General features: G+C 33.3%; 1 protein-coding gene across 9 annotated transcripts in view; it reads left to right on the top strand.

Annotated features, from left to right (window-relative positions):
* Myo31DF (Unconventional myosin ID) overlaps nt 1-23,337 on the top strand; it is a 280,960-nt gene that overhangs the window by 125,647 nt on the left and 131,976 nt on the right. For all 9 annotated transcript variants that reach the window (XM_075295665.1, XM_075295658.1, XM_075295657.1 and 6 more), the window contains 2 exons: nt 13,744-14,046; nt 22,199-22,418. In XM_075295665.1, the coding sequence (XP_075151780.1) occupies nt 13,793-14,046; nt 22,199-22,418 (474 nt within the window). In that variant the 5' untranslated portion in view covers nt 13,744-13,792. The remainder of the gene's footprint in view (nt 1-13,743; nt 14,047-22,198; nt 22,419-23,337) is intronic.

Below are 23,337 nucleotides of genomic sequence, written 5' to 3'. Positions count from 1 at the left end.
CGTTGGCGAGGGCTGTTGAATCATTTTAGCCGGTATGCAACAATGGAATATAAAGGTATGAAATATTTTGGTTTTTTTGAGACATATATTGGTGTTTGTTTATTAAACCTTTTAAATGAAAGTTATTAATATTTTAGCGATGAGATGTACGATGGCGATGTGATGATCGGTAGCTTACAAAAAAATTATTAAGAATGTCCAATATTTAGGAAAAATGCTGAAATGGAAAGTATATTGAAATTGTTTTGGAAATATCTAATTTAATTTTTATTATTCAATGTAAAAAAAATATATATAAAACTTGAGAGTAACCCCAGATGAATTGGGAAATTTTTTGTTACACCTCATCGTATATTTTAATCATAAATTGGTAAGTATTATTTTTAAAATGTGGTTTTCTTTTAAAAAGAATATTTTTTATGTATATTATTATTTGTTAACTAATTTTTTTAGAGGCCAGTTTAATGATTTCCTTTGTTGAAAAAAAATATAGTTAATTTCAGAGCAACCCCGGATGGATTCGGACAAATTTTAATATTTCTCCTCAGCGTATAATTTAATAGAGAATTGGTAAGTTTTCGTTTAAAATTGGTTTATTAACTAGAATATTTAATCCCACGATTTACGTCGTCTCGGTTTACGTTGTTTCGATTTACGTCGTACAATTGTTTGTTCCATCAAACTTCGATTTACGTCGCCATTCGATTAACGTCGTCGATTTTTGCCCACTTTATCAGAAACGCCTTCCATAAGTAAAATAAGTACCAACTATTGAAACATTTTGTTTCTGAAATTCTTACCGAAATTACTGAATTACCTTTATTTTCGAAGTTTTTTATTATGTACAAGCACATACAACATAAATGGACTTAGGAGTAAGTATGAGCAATTTTTAATTCGGTTTACGTCGTTTCGATTAACGTCGTCAAATTCCGGAACAAATCACGACGTAAATCGAGGGATTACTGTACCTTATTTTAGTATTTTTTTAATCAAAATTTTTGGAAACCGATTTAATATTTATAATAATATAAATATAATAATATTTAATTTCAGAATAACCCCTTAACAATTTGGAAAATTTTTCTTCTTCTTCTTCTTATAATTTGATAGTGAATAGGCTCATATAGAGAATTAAACAAATATATTTTATTACATGGTGTTAATTTTTAACAATTTTCATTATTTCTTCAATTTTTTCAGCAAGATAAGTGAAAAATATACTTGTGATGAATACAAACTAAGGATAAGTCCAAACAGCGAGTTAAAATAAACTAATTTCTTGTTCCACGTGGCCGTAATTTTTATTCACAAAAACGATTGTATTAAGAACTTTCTTCATAAGTTTTTATAATAAAGTACGTTTGCTTAAAGAAAGGTTACTTTTAATGTATAAAGATTTTCATAATAGTATAGCGGTTTGTTTTTCCTTTAATTATTTAATTTCTTTGTATATTGGAAAGATTTATTTAAAAATAGTTTATTCGTCGACATTTTAAAGAGAATGGTAACGAAATTTTATTATCGGGTTTCCCAAAAAATAGTCAAGTTAACCAAATTAATACAGGTTTTTAACTTGGTAGGGGTATATATATCGTACGGTGGTGTAAAATTTAACTAAAATACAATGCCATAAATGAACTAAAATTTAAGAGAATTTTAAACCAGACAAGCAGAAAAAATTCTCATGGTCAATATTACAACAGTTTAGTTCATTTTGCAATGGAAAAGGGTTCATTGTTTTTTCAGTTTAAGGAGACTTCACCTGGTCCTACTCCTTAAAAGGGTTCACCGGTTTATTTTTTAGTTTGATGACATCACGAGCGATCCGTGTTTATAATACTGCATTTCTTAGAGTCAAGAAAATGTAAATTTTCATTGAAAGTTATCCAGCGATTTTTATGATAAGTTGCGTTGGAGGGGTATAAAAATCCGTCTCCACACGCTCACAAAAAATCGCTTCTGTAACATATACTCCCAAACATATTTTGCTTCAAGCATATATATTTTTGGCTATTGCTCAAACATTTATATGTTTTATCTCTTCCAATATATAATATGTTTGAAAGCATATTGGTCTAAACAATATATGTTTGGGTAGTCAATTTCCAAACATTTTGTATTTTTGCATCCAAATTCAATAATGTTGTCTTCCAAAAAACAATATGTTATTATGTGAACATATAATATGTTTGGAAGCATTGTGCACCCAAAAATATTGTATGCTTAAAAAAAATTCTCCCAAACAATATTGTGCTCAAAATTTTATTTATTTATTTATATATTTACAATCATAATGAATTATGAAAATAAACAGGTAATATAGGTGCTAACAACATAGGTTTTCGACCTGAATGCTCAAAATTTTGTTTCTGCCCAATTGTATATTCCCCGACATCTTTCTCACTTCCACGAGATTTTTTAGTTCTTAGCACCTTTTTCTGTAATACAAACATTGTAGAAGAAATTATTCAATTTTATGATTTTTTTTTTTTATTCGAACAGCGGACCACACAGTTTGTAAGGATCAAAGAAGTAGCTGATCAATTGCCCAAGGAAAAATAAAATGTTAATTTTGTAATAACAAGCAACAACCACCAACTTAATTCAATATCGCTCCCTGTTAAATAGCGCTCCAAGCTACTAAACACATATATGTTTATAGGCTATTTCTAAATTAATATATGTTTGCATCCAAGCATATTATATTTACAAACATTTTATGTCCCAAACATAATATGTTCTAACATATTAACATATATGTCCCAAACATGTTATGCTAGTTTATGAACATTATATGCTTGCACTCAAAAATATTGTGTTTAAAAATTTGTGTTCCAAACATATAATGTTTATAGCCAAACATATGAAAAACAGTCTTTTTCAACCGTGCACACTCAAAAAAAAGTGAACTCTCTATTTCACTAAAGCCAATTTTAGGTCATGGAATTATAATGTTTGGAGAAAGTTTTCTTTACTCTAATAATTTTTTGCGTACTTTAGTTAAATTAACTAAAAAACGGGAGGTACTAAACACAAATTAATCATAAAGATTTACTAAATTCGCATTTCTCACAAAATAGTTCATTATTTCTTTAAATTTGTAAATTTTACTACAAATGCGTCCAAGATCATCTTCGTATGTCACTATGTCAACTTCGTATGTCACTAAAGAGATTCTTGCAATTTTGAACTCCAATTTATTCCTTCACACTTCTTTTATCTCCACTCTTAAACAAGCCACAAAATAAACTTGGAAACAAACTTATTGCATAATTCTATATGTGTGAAGAGGGCGTAAAGAGAAAAGTTTTAATGACATGACATGATTGACGACATCAAGCCGCAACCAATTCCGGAAATGTTTATACTTTAACAATGTCATATCACAAATGTATCCGTTACATGCTGTATGATGTTTGTTTTATGTGAACATATAATATGTTTTGAAGCACTTTGAAATAAAAAGTACTATATATTTGGAATCATTTTCTCCCAAACAAGATTGTGATTTTACAAAAGAAGTAAAAAAGTAAAGAATGAACTTCTTCGTGCAAAAAATGTACTGAATGAATTGTACCCCATATTTTGAGATTTCCACAAAGCGTTGTTAAAACCAGGAAAATTTAATGCCCTGGTGTATTCCGGAAATGGCGATTCCGGAAATGTTTATACTTTAACAATGAACAGATGACATATCACAAATATCTGCTCTAAATAAGCATTAAATGGATGCGGTAAACATGTTCAAACATGTTTTTTGTGCGTGTAGTCACGATCGTACCTTTTGCTTTCTCCGATTTGCTTTCTCCGATTTTGTCATTTTGGACTATATTTTCTTAAATATTTCGGAGAATGTATTCTAATTTATCATCCAATAAAATTGCATCTAACGCCAAGGAATAAGCAAACATTTTGATGAAGTTCTTGAAGTTTAGGTCATCGGATTAATTAGATCTTATGTGTATGATGGGAGCCACCGGGGTGCAACGGTTAGCATGCCCGCCTTGCATACATAAGGTCGTGGTTTCGATTCCTGCTTCGACCGAACACTAAAATCCCACCTCAGTAATGTTGGTGACATTTTTGAGTATTGCAAAGCTCTCTAAGTGGTTTCACTGCAATGTGGAACGCCGTTCGGACTCTGCTATAAAAAGGAGGTCCCTAGTCACTGAGCTTAACATGGAATCGGGCAGCACTGAGTGATAAGATGGATGTTCACCACTATGGTATCACAATGGACTGAATAGTCTAAGTGAGCCTGATACATCGGACTGCCACCTAACCTAACATATGTGTATGATGTAACTTTATATGAAATAACAAAAAACACATTACACAAATTTCTTTGTAAATTTTCTAATGTTAACTATAATAGGGATTACAATCAATAAATCAATCAACGAACCTGTTATGCTCATTTAGGAAAATTATATTTTTGATTTTAAAAATGTTGCATTTAAAAAAGTTGATATTCTTCTTCTTCTTCTTCTTTATTTGCCTATTCGATTTTCGAATGTTGGCGACCAAAATGCAAATACAATAATATTATTACTTAGCTTTATATATAATCAAATATTGTTTATAATATTGGCAAAAGTCTCTCTGTTTCTGGCTTCGCTTAGCAGATTTGCGATGTCGCGTATGCCGGTCCACTGTTGAATGCTGTTGATCCACAGAAGTTGTTTCCTCCCTCTCGTAGGCTTTCCTTCAATATTCGCACGGATAATATTTTGTAGCAATTTGTATTTCTGATTTCTCATAAAGTGGCCCAAAAATGATGTTTTTCGTCTCTTTATGGTATTCAGTAGTTCTTTATCTTTGTGTAATCGCCTTAGAACTTCATTGTTTGATATGAAATGTGTCCATGATATTTTGAGGATGCGTCGGTATGTCCACATCTCGAAGGCTTCAAGTTTTTTCATATCTACAGACTTCAAGGTCCACGTTTCCACGCCATATAAAGGGTGATTTGTTAAGAGCTTGATAACTTTTTTTTTTAAAAAAAAACGCATAAAATTTGCAAAATCTCATCGGTTCTTTATTTGAAACGTTAGATTGGTCCATGACATTTACTTTTTGAAGATAATTTCATTTAAATGTTGACCGCGGCTGCGTCTTAGGTGGTCCATTCGGAAAGTCCAATTTTGGGCAACTTTTTCGAGCATTTCGGCCGGAATAGCCCGAATTTCTTCGGAAATGTTGTCTTCCAAAGCTGGAATAGTTGCTGGCTTATTTCTGTAGACTTTAGACTTGACGTAGCCCCACAGAAAATAGTCTAAAGGCGTCAAATCGCATGATCTTGGTGGCCAACTTACCGGTCCATTTCTTGAGATGAATTGTTCTCCGAAGTTTTCCCTCAAAATGGCCATAGAATCGCGAGCTGTGTGGCATGTAGCGCCATCTTGTTGAAACCACATGTCAACCAAGTTCAGTTCTTCCATTTTTGGCAACAAAAAGTTTGTTAGCATCGAACGATAGCGATCGCCATTCACCGTAACGTTGCGTCCAACAGCATCTTTGAAAAAATACGGTCCAATGATTCCACCAGCGTACAAACCACACCAAACAGTGCATTTTTCGGGATGCATGGGCAGTTCTTGAACGGCTTCTGGTTGCTCTTCACTCCAAATGCGGCAATTTGGCTTATTTACGTAACCATTCAACCAGAAATGAGCCTCATCGCTGAACAAAATTTGTCGATAAAAAAGCGGATTTTCTGCCAACTTTTCTAGGGCCCATTCACTGAAAATTCGACGTTGTGGCTCGTTAGTAAGTCTATTCATGATGAAATGTCAAAGCATACTGAGCATCTTTCTCTTTGACACCATGTCTGAAATCCCACGTGATCTGTCAAATACTAATGCATGAAAATCCTAACCTCAAAAGAATCACCCTTTAGTAGGATAGACCACACATATGTTTTCATATAACGAATTTTTGTTTTTATATTTACATCGTGACTGGTAAAAACTTTCTTATGTTTAATGAAGGCATCCCTTGCAATTTCTAGTCTGCGTGTTATTTCCTTAGTGTTGTCCCATTCGTCATTGACTATAGATCCAAGATATTTAAAAGTCTGAGCTCTTTCCACGTTAATTTCATTTATTTTTAATGTTACTAATGTTATGAATTATGTGTTCGCTGTTTACTGATTATCATGTTTTTTTTTTATATATTAATTTTTAGGCCGTAGTTTTCGCTGCATGTGGTCAGTCTGTTTACAAGTTCTTGAAGTCCTGAAATATTGTCCGCTATAAGAGTGGTGTCATCGACACATCTTATGTTGTTAATGAAAATTCCATTTACATATATTCCTTTTCGGATGCCATTTATTGACTCTTGGAATAAGCGTTCAGCATATACATTAAATAATAGAGGGGACAGGACGCATCCTTGCCTAACGCCTCTGGAAATTTCAATATTTTCGGTCATTTCGCCATTAACATTAACTTGTGCTGTTTGGTGCCAGTACAAGTTTTTTATGCATTGAACTTCTTTTTCTCCAAGTCTAATGGACAATAGGATTTCTATTAATTTGTCATGTTGCACCGTGTCAAATGACTTTTCATAATCAATAAAGCATTTTTGAAATAAGGCTTGTAGAGAGAATAATGCTTCACGTGTGCCCATCCCTTCTTTAAAACCAAACTGAGAGGTTCCCATGGCATTTTCACATAAAAATGGATGTGAGCCAGTCGTGGGGGTATTTAGCAGTTTCATAGATGTAATTGAAGAAGGTTAATGTTATCATTATCGATTAATTTTAACAATTTTACCGGAATCTCGTCTGGGCCGCAGGCTTTTTTATCTTTTAGTGTCATTACTGTGGTTTCGACCTCCATTCTAGTGATAGGTGTACCGGATAGTGATTCGTCTACATGTCTTTCATAGTTTGACCGATTTACGTCAGTGAAAACAGTTCTTATATAGTTGATCCATATATTTTTCTTTTCTCATGTAATTGTTGAAGTCTCTCCATTTCTCTGCATTGGTTATTGAGATATTCGTTTTTCGCATGGCGTATAGCAGTTTGTATTTCTTTATTTATTTCGTAGTATAATTCATAATTCGAGTTTTTATATTTCCGCCGTTCTTCCATTAGATCCAATATATGTTTTGTCATCCAGTCTTTGCTTTGTGGGTTTCTTGTGTAAGTGAGATTATTGTCAGCAGTTGTTTTAATGACGTATTTTAGGGATTTCCAAATATTTTCTTCATCTTCATTGTTTATTGAGGCGAGTTCATGGCTTGATATTAATTTTACATTGTTTCGAAATACTGGCTCTTGCAGTTTCTACGTGTCAATTTTTTTATTGTAGTTGGTCCGTTTAGCATGTATAGAGAGTTTAGTTCCTAACTTTGTCATTAATAAATTATGATCCGATGGTACGTCTGCCCCCGGATATGTCGATGTCTTTTTTATGCACGTGCTGAATCTTTTATTAATAAGAATATGGTCAATCTGGTTTCTGATAACATTCTCCTTTCTGTCCATCGGTGATTTCCAGGTATAGAGACGTCTTGCGGGCAATCTAAACAAGGTGTTATTTAGTTAAATCATTTTGTGCTCTTGACAAAATTGAACAGCCTGTCCCCTCTTTCATTTCTTGATCCTAATCCGTATTGTCCTGTGATTCCAGCGGTCATGTGTTTTCCAACTTTCGCATTGAAATCGCCTTGAATAATTGTTATTTCGTGAGACTTTGTTAATTTTAAGAAGTCGTTGATTTCTTTATAAAATGTTTCTATTTCGTCCTTGTTTTTTTTTTTTGATTATGTTCATTTTCGTTGGTTTAGTGTCAAGTTGTATACGCATAGTTCTGTCAGATTTTGGTATGTAATCTGTTATGTATCTTGCTATGCTTTCTTTCATGATTATTCCTACCCCATTTCTATGGTTTCTGTCCATATTTCCAGAGTAGAAAATTTTCATGTTTTGCAAAGTGAAGTGTCCTAATTGTTTTACCTCCGGGGATTCTTAGCACCCTCCTATTTCCGGAGAATGAGGGCCGTGTAACATTGTTTATATTCATAGATGCATGGTTTACTAGGGATCTTACTTCAGTGGTTTCCCGTTGCCATCTGAAGGGTTTATAGTTTTCCATCTACTGTTCAGCCGTTCCTCTGGAATGCAGACGCTGTTTGTAGCCGCCCATTTTGGTACAGACGCTACAGTGAAGTTATAATGCGGACCGGATGTCCCATGACCGGCGTCCGCACTTCGCTGTGCGAGCGCCGCTTACGCAACTCCTGCCACGCCACCCGCTTCCTAACGATAGCCATACCAGCTGCCGTCCCTTAGGCTAGATTTTGGTCACCCTCGGGTATTTTATTTCCCCGATTTCGTCCACAAATTTCGTCCACAAAAATTAAACACTTTTCATTTGGTATTGCGTAAAATTGCCTCTCAATAACTATCAAGTTTCTGTAAAGGATTCAATAGGCTTGCTTTTAGCTTGGAATACTTTATAATTTTCAATGAATGATAACGATGGCGAACGGCTAAACACAGTAAACATTTGCATTCCAGTTCACACATGGATCATAATAAAATCGAATGAACCACATCATCAGAAAAATAAACAGATGCACCCGAATAAGAAAGAATCTGTGGTGTTGACCACCATCAGCATATCATCACAATACGCACGAATGGCAATGATATATCGTGGACGCTGATCGAGCCATCACATGTCAACAACACCTCACGCCAATTGTTGTACCTTATGTGTTGTTACCCATTAGGTAGTGGAATTCACGTCTGGTGCCGTTCAATGGTTGAGTGGAAATGGAATCTGATGATATCTTTTTCTTTTCTTTGGCGTTTCATAGCAGACACCGGCTGTGTGTGGGCCTAGGTCAGTTAACATTGTGCATCCGAGTGTATTTTATGAGCTCAATGTGTGTTAAGAAACTTGTGAAATGCGAAAGTACAAGAGATGTCGAATAAAAATCGATATTACTTCTCCCTAGCCTCCATTTTTCTTAACCCACGAAGACCCAGTTTAAGAACTATTGAACGAATGAGTGTGGCCAAGCGCAAATAAATATGTATGGAAAAATAAACCGACAACTTTGGGTTGAAGCATTAACAAGAATACCAAAATGCGAACGTGGCATAGTTTAAGAAGAATCTCAACAGCCTATTACATTGACGGTAAAAATCTACATACTTGGTAAATTATCGGGATTTACTAAAATCTGCTATGGTAGTAAAAACTTATTTTATTTATTATTTTTTATATTTTATTATTTCTCTCTGACATCGCTACACATACACACAAAAAAATGTCTTCAATCCCGAAATTAATTGATCCAATTATTTTTAATTGAAATTTCTTCAATCACAGAAATAATAGTATCAATTAAAAAGTTAATTGAAGGCCAATTAAAAAATAATTAATATAAAAAATAATGTTTGTGATTAATTTTTGTTTTAATTAAAAAATTTGTTGAATCAATTAAATTTTGAATTGAAAATTTTCTAAAATTAAAAAAAAACTACGTGAAATTTTTTTCTGTGTATACATCCAAGCAAAAAAAATTGATGTTGTTCTAACTGTTTTTAATACTTTATTTCAAAGAAGTTTTTTTTGCTTAAAACATTGCACCATTTTTACTCGTATTCGAGTCTGAATTTGGAAATTTGAAATACATATAGGACCATCACCCCACCCCGCCAGATCTACACTAAAGACTATGGAAATCTGCATAGTCAGCAATGAAGCATATGTCTAGTTAGGCTTATGAAGAATGGTATCTGGCATTTTCTTTTCAATAACTTTATAATACCAGTTCTTTAATGTTCATGTCCATTAAGCTCGTATTAAGAAAAATTATTATTATTTTTTTTATTAAACTTGTGTGCTAAAAATTCTGTAATGCTGCAAGTGTATTGTAAAACGTGGAATGGATTACATTTTGTACATTTTTGTTTCAGAAAATATTTTAATAATACTCTAAATATCTAGGAATTTAAGTAGTTATACATGAATAATCAGCTTCGGTCGAATTTTGTCATTTTTGCCGAGACGCTCCATTGACCACATTGGATTTATTTTGGGACCAATACTGAGGTGTGCACGTGACACGCTGATGGTAACGACGTGAATGTGCGTGAGCGTGATTCACGAAAATAATTTCTTCGTGAGTGTGAGTGATTAAAGAATTTCCGAAAAATACGCTCACGAAAATAATCTCGCCCACGGATATAATAACGCTCTCGATTTTGATCATGCTCATGTTTTCAGACACGTCCCTAATGTAAATTACTCATAAAATGAATCACGAAATTTTTCGTGAGGCACGATATTTTTCGTGAGTCACGGTATTTTTCGTGAGTCACGACATTTTCGTGCGTGTGCCTGAGTCCCACCCAACAATATCGTGCGTTATATTGTTTGGACGCCACAAAACAACCAGACATCAACACCATAAGGAATAATTTGGCTACATTATTAACAACTGCACAATTTTTGTTTTCAGTGATCACTTTTTTCCCCTATTGCGTTTTACTTCAGCGCGAAAAAGATTAAAGCCATTTAGTTGAAACTTTCAAAGAACGTAGAGCATGATCATGTCGTAAAAATAAAGTACACCATTTTTTGATATCTGTTTGAGGAGGGGGACCTCCCCTTAGCCCGACTTCGAAATTGAACTTCAGTTCTTCGATTCTCCTCTTTATTCCTCTCCCCTTTTTATACCATAAACCACATTGTGGTTAGGGAATAATAACTTTGATCTGCCAAAAAATGTGCCTACCAGAAATATTGATTTTAGACAACATAAAATATATACCGATCGACTCAGAATCACCTCCTGAGTCGATCTAGCTAGCTTGGTGTCCGTCCGTTTGTCCATGTATTTGTAGTTCGCAGGATTCCGGTCGCAATTATTAACCAATTTTGATGAAATTTTTTTGATGAAATTTGAATTTCTATTGAATTTCTACAAATGAGGTCACGTTGCGCTTTATTACTCACCGATCGTCTTCAAATTTGACATACAGTAATATCATTCTTCAAGTCTGCAATCGGTGCAGATTTAGATATAGCTCTCATATATATGTATCATATATATTTATCAACCGATCTTACTAGAATTTAGCACAAAATAACCTGCTGTGGTATCAACCAAACCTGCGAAATATCATTCAAATCGGTTCATATTCAGATATAGCTCCCATATATATGTAGCGCCCGATTTTCAAAAATGTAACCCTAATAACCTTATTTTGACCATAGTGGCCTCATTTATTAACCGATCTTACCCAAATTCCGCAAATGTTAATCTACTGCAATTTCAACCAAAACTGCAAAATATCATCCAAATCGCTTCAGATTTAGATATAGCTCCCATATATATGTATCGCCCGTTTTTCAAAAATTTACCCCTAATAACTTTATTTCTGACCATAATAGCCTTATATATTAACTGATCTTACTCAAACTTACCACAAGGTAACATTTTCTGGTATCAAGCAAACCTGCAAAATATCATCCAAATAGATTCGCGTTAAGATATAACTGCCATATATATGCACAGCTCGATTTTCCTAAATTTGTCCATAATTCTTTTATTTATGACAAATGTTACTCAAATGTCAAATTTAGATGTATTAGCCGATCGAACTTATACTTACATATAGCTCTTACATAAATACATTGTCCGATTTTCAAAAATTTGGCTACATTATCCACACTAATTGAGCGATATCCTATTTTTTTTAATAATGTTAGTGGTCTACTAATATTGAGTTCATTATTAAAATAATGAACCACTGTGGTGCAGGGTCGTGGGCTCGAACCCAGTTTCGACCAAACACCAAAAAAGTTTTTCAGCAGTGGATTATCCCACCTCACTAGTGCTTAAAAAGGAGGTCCCTTGTTATTGAGCTTTACATAGAATCGGGCAGGTCACCACTGTGATATAAGATTAGACTGAATAGTATGATATATCGGGCTGCCACTATACCTAACCTAACTCTGTAGGTGTAAAACCAGGTATAGCTCCTTCAGATTGTGATAAAATTACAATAAACATGTACTCCTTAATTTTCATAAATAAGGGAATGCGGTTCATCTACCCAAATGCTTATGTTTACTAATTCACTGTGTGTGGTTTAGGGTATGATATAGTCGGCCCCGCCCGACTTTCTACTTTACTCACTTGTTTTTATAGAAAAGCGAAAAAACTAAACTTCCCTAATTTATATTTATGAAATTAATGTTGAGTATTTAATTTCTTGACATCCGTACAGGGAAATTGGAGAACAGTTGTCCTAGTTTCTTGATTCATTCATGGAAGATTGAGGTTAAACCCTAGAAAAGAATCCGCTTCAATAATTCTCGATAATTGGTCAGGAAGGGGACCCTAACCTTTGCCCAACTTTATTTTATAGTGAAGCGAAAAAACAAGACTTCTATTTAGTTGAAATTTACAGAGGATGCGACTCCCTTGTCATTGAGCTAAACCTAGAAGTGGCAGCACTCATTGATAAAAGAGACAATCACCAACTAAGGCATCAATTAATGGGGACTTAATTGTTATAGCGAGCCCAATATACCGCCTGCCTCCATATGGAACCTAAGCACTTTTAACACAATCCATTATGGACAGCACTTCCGTACCTGTAGGTATACGTGACTCATACATGAGTCGTCAATCACGCTGATGGAACGTCGTGAGTATGCTTGAGCGTAATTAACCAACCAAATGTCGAACTTAAGTTACGAACATAATAACGCATACGAGTTCAATTGCCCCTAATAACGACTACCACATTACTATAATCATACGAGTCGTGAGTCGCGACATTTCTGATCATGAGTGTAAATTTTCAAAAGTTGTTCGGTCGTGAATCCACATTCGATAAGGACAAAACGACTTCATTGAAAAGTTTATCGACTCTTTTACAAAGAAAACAACTTCACATCAAAGAAAACCGTCTTCTGTGCTAAACAAAACTCGTATTCCTATTATACGGACAAGGGATCTTTGGCCTCACGATAATCTTTTTTCAGTGTACCGTTACATAACAGTTTTAGTATTAGTATTAATATGAGTAATAATATGAGGTGTCTTTAGGCCATTGAGTGTCTAATGACACCCTTTCGGAATATGTGTATACAATAAATGCATAACATTTGGATAATAGCATTATTTTCCACATATTTGATATCTTGATTGATTGATATCTTGGTTCTTTGGTATTCAAACAAAAGGGTACAGCAAAGCTACATATGGGTGTGAATATGTAAATCCATCAGTAGGATTTATAAAATATGTTTACTAAAATTTTAATCATTAACAATTTGATTTTCTTGCAATCATAAGACATTGAATGGCGCCATAAAGACTTTGATTGATCTCGGTATTCGTGAATGATGCTTGACGCATTACCTGCTGATTGTATGAAATGCAACTATCCATTCACGTGATACAAGTGGATTCCGAATTCTTGGAGGTGCGAGAAATATATATATATATATATATATTCCTGTCTATCTGCATATGTGTCTATCTTTGATGGTTTAAACACTTTGATGGGAAAACTAAACCCATTGACATAATGGAAAAGATAACAAAGTACAGGGTTGAATGAGCACCATCCAATTGAAAAATATTTGTTTAAATTAAACAATTAATGGAGCCTGCAACTAGTTGGCTGTGCTTCAAGTATTGATTTGTTTATGATTAAAACAATTTTTGATTGTTCGATGCATATTTTGTTTGTTACAGATTTCAAGTTGGCTCCATATACACTTACATAGGCGAAGTATGCGTCTCCATGAATCCATACAGACAGATGAATATCTATGGACCCGAGACGATACGAAATTATAAAGGGCGAGAACTGTTCGAAAATCAACCTCATATATTTGCCATTGCTGATGCTGCATATCGAATATTGAAACAACGCCAACAAGACACATGTATCTTGATTTCAGGCGAATCGGGAGCTGGAAAAACTGAAGCATCAAAAATCATAATGAAATACATTGCGGCTGTTACAAATGTCCAAGGGCAAAACGAAATAGAAAGGTATGTATAGTTATATTATTTATATTGAGGAATCCAAGGAGGGCCGCGACACATGCAAAAGTATGAAGATTTTATCTCGATTTAAAATAATGCAAATATCACTTCTATAACGGGGTTTTTCGTTTATGAATTTTCTCCGTTTCAATTGATATTTTGTTACAAAAAATTATTCAAAATTTAAAAATTACGTTCAAGCTGAAAAGTTGTGATTTGTAACTGAATTCTTTAAATGTAATTATTATATTATTGTGTAAAATGAATTTATTCAAACAATAAACAAAAAAATAGTAAATACCACTTCTGTAATATACACTCGCTGAAAAAACAGTGAACCCGCTAGGAAGAAAACTTTGTGTTAATTTTAGAAAATTTTTAATATTTTTAAAAAATTTTAACTAAACAGTAGTACAAACGCTGGTATCACGCCGATATCACAAAAATAAGTAAATATTTTTCGATAAATTGAAGAAAAATTATTAGACATTAATAATTTTTTTCACTTGTGGAAGATAATTTTGTAGTTTGAAGGAAAAAATTGGAGTTCAAAATTGCAAGAATGTCTTTAGTGACATACGAAGTTCATGATGGACGCATTTTTAGTAAAATTTACAATTTTAAGGAAATAATGAACTATTTTGTGAGCAATACGAATTTAGTAAATCTTTATGCTTAATTTGTGTACATTTTTTCCCGTATTTTAGTTAATTTAACTAACGTACGCAAAAAATTGTTAGAGTAAAGAAAACTTTCTCCAAACCTAATAATTCCATGAACTAAAATAAGTTAAATTGGCTTTAGTGTAATAGAGAGTTCATTTTGTTTTTGAGTGATCCTACAAAAAAGTCTACTCATATTATATTTTCAGAGTTTGTGAAAATATATTAAAACATTGTACCGTGCAAATATTTTTTCTTTCACTATTTATTTATAAAATATTACACCCTGAACATGTACCTACACTGTTAGAAAAATATGTTTTTCATATGTTCCGATATAAACAAAATGTGTTTCGGGCACAATTTTTAAACACAATATATTTAAGTGCAAACATGTAATGTTCCTAAACTAACACAAAATGTTTGGGACACATATGTTAATATGTTCGAATATATTATGTTTGGGGCATGAATGTTTCATAAAAATAATATGCGTGAATGTAAACATATATAAATTTACAAATTTCGAGTAAACATATATATGTTGTGATACTTTATTCAGAGAGCGACAGAGAGAGAGAGAGAGAGAGAGAGAGTTAGTATAGAGAAAGAAATAGAGATGGAAACCGGGAGGGTTGAATAAAAAGATATCAACATAACACAGCGAGAAAATGAAATGAGAGCAATTTCTGTGAAATCGCTTGTATGTTGTTTCGGAAAACTGTTTTATAATATGGCCAAAAATTTGGTATGCTTAAGTCTAAATATTATTTAAATTGAATAGTAGATTGAGTATTCGGAATAAAGAGAATAGACATTCGGAACCAAGAAAATAGACATTTGAAAAAAAACAGCGTATTTGTATTACAGAAAAAGATGCGAAGAACTCAAAAATTTCGTGGAAGTTAAAAATATGTGAGGGAATGAACACAATCTTCTTTGGGGAATTCTTCCAAGCATATACTATTTTTGGACTCAAAATGCTTCCAAACATATAATATGCTCACATAAAACAAACATATTAATGTTTCGGCGGTATCCAATAATATATGTGCTTCCTGCAAAATATGTTTGGAACATATGTTAGAGAAGCGATTTTTTTTGAGGGTGTATAAAATATGTAAAGATTGTAATTCGATAAGTAATCACAAACATATTGCTCGATTATCCACACCTTCATTTATTGTAATTAAATCTGCAGCTTGCCATATTACGAATTTATAAATTACTTTGTTACTCGACTAAACATTAATACATTTTTTTAAACTATAAATAATAATTTTGCAACCCACACATGAATTTAATTAGGAGTAAACTTTTTTCTACTTGCATTTTGATTGCCTTGTTTACCTTTATTGTGTCCGTCAACTTCTCTTGGCATTCCTATTAATAAAGAGGACCTAAACATTGTTTTTATAAATCTCACTTTTAATTTTTCACTTCTTCCACTTTTTTCATTTTACTGTCTCGACTTGTTTTGGGACCGGTGTAGTTTATCAATTTTTTTCCAAACATTTTAATATTCAAATTAAGTAATATTTAGTCTTATTTAGGGAAGCCTCAATAACATGCGAAGCGTAGAAAATGCATTGGAAGTAGTTTAGTACACGAAAAATTCTTTGCCTGAATTGATCTTAAGTAAATAAATGTAAACAGACAACACGCTTTGTTCCGTATAGCACTCACTCTGTCATACTATAGCATTGCATGAACTATTATAGCATATAGCATCTCATTGCTTCTCGCTCTCACTCTGTCGTCAGTCTAACATACGTGTCCCAAAAATGTTATGATAGTTTAGGATCATTATAAAGGGTGATTCTTTTGAGGTTAGGATTTTCATGCATTAGTATTTGACAGATCACGTGGGATTTCAGACATGGTGTCAAAGAGAAAGATGCTCAGTATGCTTTGACATTTCATCATGAATAGACTTACTAACGAGCCACAACGTCGAATTTTCAGTGAATGGGCCCTAGAAAAGTTGGCAGAAAATCCGCTTTTTTATCGACAAATTTTGTTCAGCGATGAGGCTCATTTCTGGTTGAATGGTTACGTAAATAAGCAAAATTGCCGCATTTGGAGTGAAGAGCAACCAGAAGCCGTTCAAGAACTGCCCATGCATCCCGAAAAATGCACTGTTTGGTGTAGTTTGTACGCTGGTGGAATCATTGGACCGTATTTTTTCAAAGATGCTGTTGGACGCAACGTTACGGTGAATGGCGATCGCTATCGTTCGATGCTAACAAACTTTTTGTTGCCAAAAATGGAAGAACTGAACTTGGTTGACATGTGGTTTCAACAAGATGGCGCTACATGCCACACAGCTCGCGATTCTATGGCCATTTTGAGGGAAAACTTCGGAGAACATTTCATCTCAATTCATCTCAAGAAACCGGTAAGTTGGCCACCAAGATCATGCGATTTGACGCCTTTAGACTATTTTTTGTGGGGCTACGTCAAGTCTAAAGTCTACAGAAATAAGCCAGCAACTATTCCAGCTTTGGAAGACAACATTTCCGAAGAAATTCGGGCTATTCCGGCCGAAATGCTCGAAAAAGTTGCCCAAAATTGGACTTTCCGAATGGACCACCTAAGACGCAGCCGCGGTCAACATTTAAATGAAATTATCTTCAAAAAGTAAATGTCATGGACCAATCTAACGTTTCAAATAAAGAACCGATGGGATTTTGCAAATTTTATGCGTTTTTTAAAAAAAAAAAGTTATCAAGCTCTTAACAAATCACCCTTTATTTCTGCACTTAAATACATTGTGTTTAAAAAATTCAGACCGACATTTCTACAGAAAATTTGGTTAAATCCATGGCAGTGGAGTTGTGGAGACTCCAGACATCGGCTATAAACTGATAGAAAAAACTAAATCCCATAACTGATAGAAAAAAATGCGGTGCGTGCACTCAAAAACAGTGAACTCTATATTTCACTAAAGCCAAATTAACTTTATTTTAGTTCATGGAATTATTATGTTTGGAGAAAGTTTCCTTTACTCTAATAATTTTTTGTGTACGTTGGTTAAAATAACTAAAACCGAGGAAAAAAAAATATACTCAAATGAAGCAGAAAGATTATCTAAATTCGTGCCTTCCACAAAATTGTTCAGAATTTCTTTAAATTTGTAAATTTTACCAAAAATGCGTCCATCATGAACTTCGTATGTAACTAAAGACATTCCTGCAATTTTGAACTCTAAGTTTTTCCTTCAAACTACAAAATTTTCTTTAACAAGTGAAAAAACTTAGTTATGTCTAATAAATTTTCTTGAATTTGTCGAAAAATATTTACTTATTTTTATGACATCGGCGTGATGCCAACGTTTGTAATACTGTTTAGTTAAAATTTTCTACAAATATTCAAAATTTTCTAAAATTAACCGAAAGTTTTCTTCCTGGTGGGTTCACTGTTTTTTCAGTGTGGTCATTTCCGTTTGGTGTTAATAGATTGGTTCTTATTACCTTTAAATTTTAATACCACCTTATATTAAGTCATTTACATCCGGTATTCTTATGGTATTAGCTATCGCTTCGCCGTAACCAACTGGCTAACTATCAATAACATGCACTGACAAAACAATGAACCCTTTCCATTGCAAAATTAACTAAACTGTAGTATGATTTGGGTCTTCAGATTTTTTCTGCTTGTCTAGTTTATATTTATCTTATTTAATCTATGACATTGTAAAGGGTGGTTAAAATTTCAAGGGCCGATGTTGATTTTGAATAAAACACAAACTATTTAGGAAATTATTGTAATTTTATTTTATAATGATATATTGGTATTATTCAATTATGTATGGAACATGTACCTATAAAATATGTAAAGATTGTAATTCGATAAGTAATCACAAACATATTGCTCAATTATCCACACCTTCATTTATTGTAATTAAATCTGCAGCTTGCCATATTACGAATTTATAAATTACTTTGTTACTCGACTAAACATTAATACATTTTTTTAAACTATAAATAATAATTTTGCAACCCACACATGAATTTAATTAGGAGTAAACTTTTTTCTACTTGCATTTTGATTGCCTTGTTTACCTTTATTGTGTCCGTCAACTTCTCTTGGCATTCCTATTAATAAAGAGGACCTAAACATTGTTTTTATAAATCTCACTTTTAATTTTTCACTTCTTCCACTTTTTTCAAAACAAAACAATGAACCCTTTCCATTGCAAAATTAACTAAACTGTAGTATGATTTGGGTCTTCAGATTTTTTCTGCTTGTCTAGTTTATATTTATCTTATTTAATCTATGACATTGTAAAGGGTGGTTAAAATTTCAAGGGCCGATGTTGATTTTGAATAAAACACAAACTATTTAGGAAATTATTGTAATTTTATTTTATAATGATATATTGGTATTATTCAATTATGTATGGAACAAAATATCGGGCAAATGGACGCCGCGACCTCGGTGGCACACCTTCATCCGATGGTCCAAATTTTCGATGACCCTGAGGCATAATGGAGGTTCTATACCGTTAATGTGCCGAATTATCTCATCCTTTAGCTCTTGAATTGTTGCTGGCTTATCGACGTACACCTTTTCTTTCAAATAACTCCAAAGAAAAAAGTCCAATGGTGTCAAATCACATGATCTTGGCGGCCAATTGACATCGCCATTACGTGAGATAACACGGCCATTGAATTTGTTGCGCAAAAGAGCCATTGTTTCGTTAGCTGTGTGGCAAGCATAAGCGTAGGAAGGCCTCTGGGGAGGGGGCTTAGACCCCCCCAGAAAAATTTTAGCCCCCCCCCAGAATTTGAAAACCTATTTACGATTTTAAATTTTTATAAAAATTAAGCAAGTATATACTCGTACAACGCACAAAGTTCCACTAAAGACTTTCATGCACAATCGAATTACTTGGGTTGTGGTAGAAGTCTGATATTTATGAAATAAAGCTGTGGTTGAACTTATGATTTAGTTGAATAAAAAATAGTAATTGATATTAGAACTATTCTTTCATAAATTAATATCTTAATAATGCTGCAAAAAAGCGTCGCCAAAAAGAAATGAAAATGTTCTTTTTGGGTCTGGAAGTGGTACACTCTTACTTACTCTTTTACTCTTTTTTTTTAATCTATTTGAAAAAAGAAAACAAAAAATTACGCATTAAAATATAAAAAAAATGAAGTACAAAAACTTTCTGTCTAGTTAAAATAGTTAACTTCTTTGTGAGGACATTTTTGGAAGTGCTTTTAAAGTTGTGCCTTTAGAACAACTCCCAATTTTTTGCTGGGAAAAGTGTGGAACTACCCTACGGGAAATGGATCAACCACAGAACTGGTACAGGACTAGTCCCTGGTGTGTATGGACCAGTCCCAGTTCTGATCAAAACGTATGGAAGGGACCGTCCACCTTTACATGGGTTTGTCATTGACGGAGTAAACTTACATTTTAGGACGCGTCTTGGACTCACCCCAAAGGACATGTCTTGGAACAATTTAGCAGGAGCAACCCATAAACAGGTCCTCAGGAACCAGTCTCGGACAAACTCTTAGAAATCTCTTTCAATTTGGGCTCCTAATCGAACCCGAAATGAAAAAAAAAAATTGAAATATATCGAACAAAAGGTTATTCTGATAATTTTATTTCACAATTTGCACCAATTTCCCGTAGGGTACTTTTAGTTGCTTTATTATAAATTGATTCTCGAGTTATTTTGATGTCTATTTTTTATTAAATTTTATGAAATAAAACATTAGTTGAACCTATAAGTTCAGTCTATAAAGTTTTAGCTAGGGGGGCTATAGCCCCCCCTAGGAAAATTGTCTAGCTACGCTAATGGTGGCAAGTGGCACCGTCCTGCTGAAACCACATATCGTCCACATCCATATCTTCCAATTCGGGCCATAAAAAGTTCGTTATCATCTCACGATAGCGAACACCATTCACAGTAACTGCCATTTTGGAAAAAATGCGGCCCGATGATGCCGCCAGCCCATAAACCGCACCAAACAGTCACTCTTTGTGGGTGCATTGGTTTTTCGACAATCACTCTTGGATTCTCATTCGCCAAAATTCGGCAATTCTGTTTATTGACGAATCCACTGAGGTGAAAATGTGCCTCATCACTGAGATGATCATACACTGTTGCCATTTCTTGGAACCATTCTGCCCATTTACGACGTCCATGGTTCAAATTGAGTAAGTCTGAAATAGAGAAATGTTAAATAAAATTCGGAAAAAAACTTGGCGTTTAGGTGTGGTATACATTCAACATCGGCCCTTACAATTTAACCACCCTTTATTTTAGTTTAATTTTACTGTATTATTTTGGTTAACTTAACTTTTTGTTGGGAAACCCGATAAAAATTTCGACAAATAAACTATTTGTAAAAACGTCATTCCTCAATACAGACATATTAAATAATTAAAAGGAAAGAATAATGAAAAAAGTTAGAAATGAACACCATGTAATAAAAAATATATGTTCTTAAATTCTTCATATTAGTTTGTAACTGGCCGCTTTTGGGAGCATTTTATAAAATGATGTGCGCAATTAAACTTTTCTTAAGTCAACGTATCTCATCAAATGTTCCTACAGAAAAAGGTGCCGAGAACTAAAAATTTTGTGGAAGTGAAAATTATGTAAGGGAATGAGCACAATCTTCTTGGGGAGAAAATTCTTCCAAGCATATAATATTTTGGGCTCAAAATGCTTCCAAACATATAATATGTTCACATAAAACAAATATAACAATGTTTCGGCAATATCCAATAATATATGTGTTTCCTGCAAAATATGTTTGGAACATATATTGGAGAAGCGATTTTTTTGAGGGTGTGCATATTATGGTTGCGCAAAGCAATCAAAGCCCTCGTATCACACTGCTGCATTTTTATAGAAAAGAATTTGTAAAGTGCATTTTTTCAGTGTAGTATTATATCTTCGGGACCTTATGTCTTATAGAATGTTTTTACTTTGCCACACCTAAGCTATTAGTCCGTGTATTGAGAACAGTTGCTAATATCCTACGTCCGGTGACAAAGCACCATATGTCTTGCCTGCAACTTATCACACACACACACACCATAATAAATGGATAGATAATGAATTGTGCCGTAGAACTCTACTCATTTTATTTTTATCGGGTGGGATATTGTCCTGTTTTGTATGGTTTTTGTTAGCGAGTATTTAATACAAGCATTCAATGTGCTAGCAAATTGCTTTTTTAGATGGGATAACAAACGTAATAAGCGAAAACGAATTAAATAAAATAAATGATTATAAACTGAAAATGAATCCAATCGGTATTAAGTATCGTATGTTATACCATCAACTTTAATTGACTTTTTATGACATGGTTTCGATTGTCTACAAATTTATGTCTGCTATGTTAGACTTGGATTGGTTGGAATTTATGCATTTAATGATTATTGAAAAATTCTTTAAGTATAATAAAATGCTAATGCTATTATATGACTATTGTACTTATTATTGCATGCTTGCTATTTACTTCCAGAGTTAAAAATGTGTTGATCCAAAGTAATTCTATCCTCGAGACTTTTGGCAATGCGAAAACAAATCGCAATGATAATTCAAGTCGTTTTGGCAAATACATGGACATCGAGTTTGACTACAAAGCGGACCCAGTCGGAGGAATTATAACGAATTACCTTTTGGAAAAGTCACGCGTTGTCCAACAACAGCCTGGAGAAAGAAATTTCCACAGCTTCTATCAGGTATGCGTTCCACATCAATTAATGTAAAGGGTGATTTTTTAAGAGCTATAGAAAAATTAAAAAAAAAAAAACAAAACTGAAAAATGCACGAAGTCTTTATTTCAATCGATAGTACGGTCTATATAATTAATGTTTATCTATATAATTACAGCCGTATGTATAAAAAGTTAATGTTTATACACGACTGATAGACTATTTCATGAAAAATAGCATTCATAAACAATTAATAGCTTTCCAATGCTCTAATAAGTACGTTGCAAAAATTTATTGTTGGACTTACCCTTCTTTAACTCCAATTTTATCAAAATTGGAAGATGCTATTTTTGGATAATACCAATTAATTTTTCACTCTTTTTTGCTATTTCGTATATCATTATATCTCAATACGTATACCATAAAATGGGCGATCTTTTCTTATAAAGAGCCTGTTTTGTTGCGATTTTTCCCATTATTTTTCATGTTAGCCTGATACCGAAACAGGCAATTAACGTCCAAATGCATGATATCTTTAATTTTACAATTATTATTCGAGCTTAATGGACAATTTTAGATTAAGGAACTTTTTATTAATGAGTCATTGAATAGGCGTGTATAGATTTGTATCTGGCTTTTTCTTTTCATTGACTCATTAATAAAAAGGTCCCTAATCTAAAATTGTCCATTAAGCTCGAATAATAATTGTAAAATTAAAGATATCATGCATTTGGACGTTAATTGCCTGTTTCGGTATCAGGCTAACATGAAAAATAATAAGCAACGAAGAGCCCATCGTAACACTACGAAAAACACTACTAATGTACGCGATTGAATTGTTGTTGTCTCCTTGAAACCAGTTTCTGTAAGTTGTCACATGTTGTTGTTGTTGACTGTAGAAACAAAAAGCATTGTTCGATTGTTCACCACTTTGGTGAATTCAAAT

This window comes from Haematobia irritans, chromosome 2, assembly GCF_050003625.1.
Source record: "Haematobia irritans isolate KBUSLIRL chromosome 2, ASM5000362v1, whole genome shotgun sequence".
Classification (NCBI taxonomy): Eukaryota; Metazoa; Arthropoda; class Insecta; order Diptera; family Muscidae; genus Haematobia; species Haematobia irritans.
This window is presented reverse-complemented; position numbering and strand designations above follow the sequence as displayed.